Source organism: Cygnus atratus, chromosome 5 (genome assembly GCF_013377495.2).
Source record: "Cygnus atratus isolate AKBS03 ecotype Queensland, Australia chromosome 5, CAtr_DNAZoo_HiC_assembly, whole genome shotgun sequence".
Classification (NCBI taxonomy): domain Eukaryota; kingdom Metazoa; phylum Chordata; class Aves; order Anseriformes; family Anatidae; genus Cygnus; species Cygnus atratus.
The window spans coordinates 50,987,194-50,994,485 of record NC_066366.1 but is presented as its reverse complement, the minus strand read 5'-3'; the positions used below and the strand labels follow the sequence as shown (position 1 = coordinate 50,994,485).

The window sequence follows — 7,292 nt, the reverse complement described above, 5'->3', positions numbered from 1 at the left end:
ATAACTTTTGCAAGCTCTCAGGGTGCTGGGATCATGCCTACAGAAGATGGATATTGCAAAAAAGAATTGTTTTAATGATAAATGCTTGGCAATGGTCATTGGGAGTGTGAGGACAAACATGAAAGAAGATAAAAAAGGTGCTCATTTGGAAAGAACAACCCATGGGCAATGGAGTCTGGCAGTACTGGCTAACTGGTTGTAAAGGCTGGTATTTCAGAATTGGATGAAAGCTGTTAGGTGGAGAGCCCTGGAAGGGGCTGGAAGGGGAACAAGGAACCTTTATTTATTGACCACAAGTGAAAGAGTCTATAGAGGAATGCACATCATTAAAAATCCCCCCTGTGCTGGGACAGAACTGACTATGCTGACATCATCCCCCGTGATGCCTGTCTAAGGTGGTCTCAGAGGTTTCCATGGCTGAGGTGCTGGATTATCTCCAAGGCAACCCATTGCTAGCTTTACCGGGAGAAGGCTTTAATTAATGCTCAGCCTCCCTCGCTGCAATTTAAGTCCATTAGCTGTTGTAATGTACACATCCAAGGCAGAAACAGCATGGCAATCCTGGGGCATGTTCAAATTTTAATCCACGGATCCTTTTCAGCTGAACTGCTATTAGTCTCCCACTTGGCAGCCTGTTTCTGGGCAGTGGATAATTTCTGTTTAAATATAGAATTTTGCATTTTCTGTGCAGTAAATTACTTTTGCTGTCCATATTTTTCTATATTAATACAACTCACACAATCAGTAATGAGAGAAGCTGATCAATTTTTTACTTTATGAATGAAAAATATTTTCTTAGAATCATAGAATGGCTTGGGTTGGAAGGGACCTTAAAGACCATCCAGTTCCAACCCCCTGCCATGGGCAGGGACACTTTCCACCAAATCAGGTTGCCCAAAACCCCATCCAGCCTGGCCTGGAACACCTCCAGGGATGGGGCATCCACAGCTTCTCTGGGCAGCCTGTGCCAGTGCCTCACCACCCTCTGAGTGAAGAATTTCCTCCTAACCTCTAATCTAACTCTCTCCTCTTTTAGCTTAAAACCATTCCCCCTTGTCCTACCACTATCTGCCCATGTAAAAAGTCACTGTCCATCTTTTTATAAGCTCCTTTTAAGTACCGAAAGGACGCAACGAGGTTTCCCTGCAGCTTTCTCTTCTCCGGGCTGAACATCCCCAGCTCTCTCAGCCTTTCTTCATAGGAGAATTGAAGCAGCACTTTCACAAAAGTCCTTGTCACATTTGTATTGAAATATATGGGCTGCTTTTCATTAATTCTGGATTTCAGTCAGATTTTTCAGTCTATAAGTTCATGTTATAAAAACAACACAGTGCTCAAAAAGTGTTTCTCCCTTTATTTGTGTATAATGCTTAACATGGACAAGAGTTAGTGCATACAAGATACTTTTCCCTTTTAAGGTTTCCCGTGCATGTTGGGGAAATGGCACTTCTGTTTATGCACTTTTTTCTTTTTTTTTTCCTTATTTTTTTTCCCATTTATTTATTTATTTATTTATTTCCTTCAGGCTATATCTCTGTTTGGGAGTTTATTTGAATTAAGGCTTCAGATGGGGTTGTATGAAATAAATGGTGTGTGCAGTATTTTAAAATAGACTGGAATTAGATTCTTTATCTCAGATGACTCACCGGACTTCACATACTGTTGTGATTGCTAATGTCTAACTCTAACATTTATTTGAAAAAAAAATGGTCACAGAAAGAGTGAAGCTAATAACGTTGTGAATGATTTTTCCTCCCTGATCTCTTTAATCCACCCTTTACACTTAACCCATCATTGCAGGAAGCAGACTTTTAACTCATGAGAAATCATTAAAAATGAGCACTAATCTTATTGTCATGTTGAATGGGTAGATTTCTATAATAAAATAAGAAATTAATTCCATATGCAAAATGGAAACACCATTACAGTGAGTACAAGACTGAACAGGGTTTATAATAAGTAAGTAAAACATTATACAACAGTATGCTTGTATGCCTCTTTCTACACTCAGTATCCTTCTGGCTGGACAGACTTCCCTATAAATACATCTCCTTTCTTCCTCTTCCAGTGTCTGCACATATATTTGCTTTACAGTTATGGGAACAGATATCTCAGCTGCACTGTCTATTCAACAACGGTGGCTGTGACAGAAAAAAATCCTTCTTCTTTATCTCCTGTCTGGCTTATTGTTATATCATTATTATTATTATTACTACTATTAATAGAGTTAATACCATGGTAGAAGCAAGGATTTTTAATCACAGACCTATATATTGATCTTGCCCAAAGGAATAGGGAAAGAAACAAAAGACAAAATAATGTAAAAAGAAGAACATTATGGTGGAATGGGGTGTTATGCATTTTACTATTTTTGATTCATAAAAATATAAGTGTGCATCTAAGGATTTGCCTCAGATGAAAAATATTCCAAAATAATACAGTATCAATGGCCATCAATGATATTTTCATATACAGAAAATAAAAAGAATCCTTGCCTACTTCATGAGTGGTTATGTAACATTTTACTGGATCCAAAAAATTGTCAGAGTTTGAGAATGATACCATGTTGTTTTGCTTTTTATTACAACTCATGTACACTTCTTCCTTTGTGGTACAGTGTCTTATACAATATTTATGCACCATATACATTTGAAATGAACAAACGGTTCTTCAAATTTTCTATATGCTACATTGAAAATACAAACCATTTAAAATACTGTTAAAAATAATGGGAGCTGTTCTATCATTGCAGTTGTCAGCTGGAGATTAAGCTCATATTTGCTGTGTAATACACATAATATTTTGCATAGTGTTATTGGTGGTATAATAGTTGTCACCATAGATACAACGTAGTAAATTTTTCAATGTATAGTGTTCTGTAAAGAAATCAGACTTCTCATACACTGTCAAAGAGCTTTTCTTTCCAGTCACTGGTAATTAATGAAACAGGTTAGATCATTTGGTATAAAATTCTGGTATCACATGTTATGCATTTGGATGGGTAACACAGAAAAGGAAAAGCAGACTTGGGGCAAATAATCAGTGAAGTGATTTACTTTAATAAATAATTAACTTAGTCCGTGAATACTAGATCAGTGCAATTCATGTTCACTTTTAATGCCATTTGAAATAAGTTGAATTATAAAAATGAAGATGGAACTGAAAATCATTATTTTATACTAGTTTTGGCTGGAAACATGTTGAAATCTGAAGACTTCTCTTTGAGTGATACCCAGCTCAAAAAAAAACCACAGGGGAAAAACTGTGAAAAAACTTCTGAGGCCTTTTGTCTGAAATATTTCCCAGCAAAGACATAAATTATAGGGTTGACGCAACTGTTGGTGATAGCCAGAGTAGAACTAAACTGCCCACCAAAGTTGAGCAGTTCTTCCCAGAAACAGCCTTTGACCACTTCCATCTGGAATAATATATCAAGGAATGTAAAGAGATGGTATGGAGTCCAGCACAAAAGAAACATCAGCACCACTAAGAAGATCAGCCTGGTGGCCTTCGTGTCTTTGTCGTTCTTGCAACACTGTGTCCTGAGTGCAATTCGTTCCCTTGTGTGTTCTTGTAGGGAGCGAATAGTAGAGAAATTGAAGAAGACGATTGCTATAGATGGCAATGCAAACCCCAGTATGCTGAATACCAGGCGCTCGGCTGTTGCCCACAACGGGTCGGGGAAGTCTAAAATACATGCTGAGATATTCCACTGGGGAAAGTGTTTCACAGTCCGAAATGTAAAAATTGGGATGCTGACAAGGATTCCAAAGAACCAGGTGAGCAAGCATATCCCTTTGGCCATGGTTTTGTTCCGTATCCTTCCGTGTGTCAAGGTATGAACAAAAGTCAAATAGCGATCCATGCTGACTGCCACTAGCAAGTAAATGCTGGTATACAAGTTTAGGTGAACTGATGCACTGGTGATACGACAAAGGAAATTGCCAAATGGCCAGTTAAACTTGTTCCTGACATTCTCTGCCCAGAAAGGGAGGCACGTGAGGAAGATAAAGTCAGCAACAGCTAGGTTCATAAGGTAGATTTCAGCTGTCTTCAGGGGGCCCTTGTACAGTGAGTAAATGACAAGAACGAGCAAATTTCCAAGCATTCCGATAATACAGATGGCGCTGATGTACTTGGGTACTAAGTAGTAAACAATTTCCCACCAGTCATTCAAGTCTGGGCAGCTAGTTAAGTTGCTCTTGTTTTCACTTTGGTTTGAGAAGGGAACGTTCAGTAGAGGACTTTCAGTCATTTTTCAAAATTCTGAAATGAACAGTAGAACATCTTTGAAGTGAGAGAAAAGGACTGCAAAAAAGAGCCATAACATTCTAAAAGTTGCAACAGACATTTAACTGCTGGAAATTCTTTATTAGTGCTCATTGATTTTATAGGCTAGATCAATCCATGATTCTTGTGGGCAATGGTGAGAAATATTCACAAACTAGTAACAATGGAAATTCCTCTACATCCTGTGAAATTTCCTCTTTGTTGCCACTGTTTAAAGTTGCAGAGAGGAAGGCATGTACCAGTTTAGTGTAAGTAACTCTGTATGTCTCCTCCAGACTGGTGAGAGCAACAGAAATAGCAGAATTCCAGCTCCCTGAGAATAGGGACAGTCATGCTGGTGACACGATGCAAGGCTTGCAACTTGTCCTGCCCTTTCTCGTACTCTCTTCTGTGCTATGTATAACTTTGGCAGGATGGTGCCAGTTTTGCCATGTCTGGGACTGCTAATCACTGTCTGTGTGCGTAACTTGTTTGGTTAAATTTGCATTCTCTTCTCCTCTGTCAGTTCCTCCATCCCAAACTTTGGGATTAAAATTACTGCTAGATTAGACAGTTTATTGCCCTCAAATGTCAGCAGTTGTAATAATAAAACACTGACTTCTCCTAAACCATGTGCTCAAAATCCTTCCTGGAGGGAATGCCTCTGCAGCTCCAAATTCATTGTGCTTCTCCTGTCTAATCAGAGGCAGCTCCAGTTCAAAAAATTCCACCTGAATTCAGCTGGAGAAAGAGACAACCCCAGACTCCAAAGCATTTAGTATTTTATAGCATTGGACGTACATCTGCTTCTCTGTGGTAATGGTAACTCAGTGAGAGATTGTGCAGGAATGAGAGCATGGATAAAACGTTATACCCCTATGAAACTCCACCAAATTACCAGTGCTGCCTCCTGCAGAGACTTTATTCTCCCAGTGCTGTCATGCACAACCATATTACCTGGATCTCGTCTATTACAGGCATTGACTCTTAGAATTGTTTCAGTAGGCAAGAGATTACTGAGTCTGTGGTGACATCTTACATTTCTGTATTTCATATGCAAGGGAAGCGTGTCAGTCATAAAAAAAGAATCTTTTTTAAAAAAAAAACACAGTATTTTGCAATCAGTTATCCTGAATGTTAACTTCCTCTTACAACTGTTTGTCTGCTCTTTCAGTTTTTACACCAAAGAGATAGCTAAGGATAGAGCTTCTGAAAAGAGCATTTAAGGTCACGGTTTGTCTCTTTTACGTGTATGTACAGCCTCAGTGATGACTGTCTGGGCAGTATGCAGTACATATCTCTGTGGTGCAGAAAGGAATTAAAGGAATACTAATATTCCACTTCATATGAATCAGTACCTAACACACAGACCATTTTTCATCATTGTAGAATTAAGTGCACAGTCAAGTTTTATTTGAGTTCATAACCATGCTCAAGCTGGTAGGCTTGTCAGGGGGCTGGGCTGCAATTCAAGCTGGCACAGCTCCATGGCTTTACACACCTTCCCTCACAGCAGTCACAGTGTTACCTAGTTCACTGAACATCTTGTGCAAACTAAGATAACTTGGGAGGATCTAAAACTGCAAAGAGTGCATAGAGTAAATGAATGACTGATCAGCATCAAGGGGGCAGAAGTCTAACCTTTGTCATAGGAGGAGACTGGTTAAGGTGGGACGGTAATAGAAGAAAATCTTTCATTGTATGTCAAAAATACATGTCAAAAACAATGTAGAAAGACACTAGTTAAACATTTCCTTTTGTAAACAGAATTATTACTGTTACTAAATGCAGAGGAAAAAGACATGCTTATTTTCCTTGCTTGCCCATTTCCTGATATTTTCTTCCTATCAGTTAATGTCAGTCTGTTTGTGCACTTCATATGGCATCTGTGTACTAGAGCCCCAAATTCATCCATGGTGGACTATATTAAAAACTTTGGGAATATTTACTTGTCATTGCAACTGAGATTTTAGCCATAGCTAAATCTGACTTGTTCAGGTAGCAATTGTACATGAAGTTTCTGTAGAGCTTGTGTTACTGGGATAAATTTCTTCAAAGTCTACTAGCTAAAGCCCTAGAGCTACCACAAGCCACAACCCACATGAACTTATAGCTCCAGATTTCTTGTTGAAAGAAAATGCAACTCATTTCCAATTACTTAATTCATTTCTTCTTCAAAGGCAATTTTCTTTTGTGTTTTGAAGTATTTAAAGCTGATTGACAATTAGCCACAAGAATGGTTTTCAGTTTATAGCCTTAATGCATTCCAGTATTCCAGCTTTATGCAAACAATGACATTTTTTTCTACTTTGAACTCATTTCAGATTAGTTTCCATGTTCCTTGACTGTATTACTACTATTACGATTAATAAATAATTCCTAGTTAGAATCATGTCTTCTAGAAACATTTAAGTTTTGGGAAAAGTTTTTAAAGTAAAGATTACTTTGAAAGAGAAAATTCTGCAATCAGATAAGTATATTCAGCTATACAGAGCTTCTGTAAAGTGAAGCAACATATTTTTACAGATTAGAAGGACCTTCAAAGTCAGCTGCACAATGGAAGAGAAAGGGAAACTTACTAGACTGCACACAGCAGAACCGAGAGCACAAAAGAATATATTTTTTAAAACAAAAAAGCATTTGAAATACTTTTAATAAAGTCAGAACATTAAAAACAGATAGAAATACCTTGTCCTTGTCTTTCCTGGAAGTGTAGGCGAAGCTTCAAATTCAGGAAAAGTTGGTAAATAGCAATACAGTGATTACTGAAAGAATTCAAAGATATGTCCTGAGGCACGACTGAATGCTGTCGTGCTGCCTGAGTGTTTTGTTGGCTAAGCATGTTGTGTATGATGTTATAATTTGGCAGAAAGCCTTAGGATTTTTTTTTTTTTTCCCAAATGTCAGTTGGAGTAATTTTCAAGGCATGTGAGATATTTCATTCTTGTTGTGAAATTGTATAAGCCATATGCCTTGGATTTTGTTTTCATGTAACCATAAATGAAGGTCTCACCGACCTGTAG

General features: G+C 38.0%; 1 protein-coding gene across 1 annotated transcript; it reads right to left on the bottom strand.

Moving 5' to 3' along the window:
• Positions 1-2,561: 2,561 nt before the first annotated feature.
• On the bottom strand, positions 2,562-7,057 carry BDKRB1 (bradykinin receptor B1). The gene is made up of 2 exons (XM_035539648.2): positions 6,958-7,057; positions 2,562-4,266 (listed from the first exon to the last, which is right to left on the bottom strand). The coding sequence occupies exon 2, from the start codon at positions 4,253-4,255 to the stop codon at positions 3,170-3,172; it is 1,086 nt and encodes a 361-aa protein (XP_035395541.1). The 5' UTR covers positions 4,256-4,266; positions 6,958-7,057; the 3' UTR covers positions 2,562-3,169.
• Between the last annotated feature and the right edge of the window lie 235 nt (positions 7,058-7,292).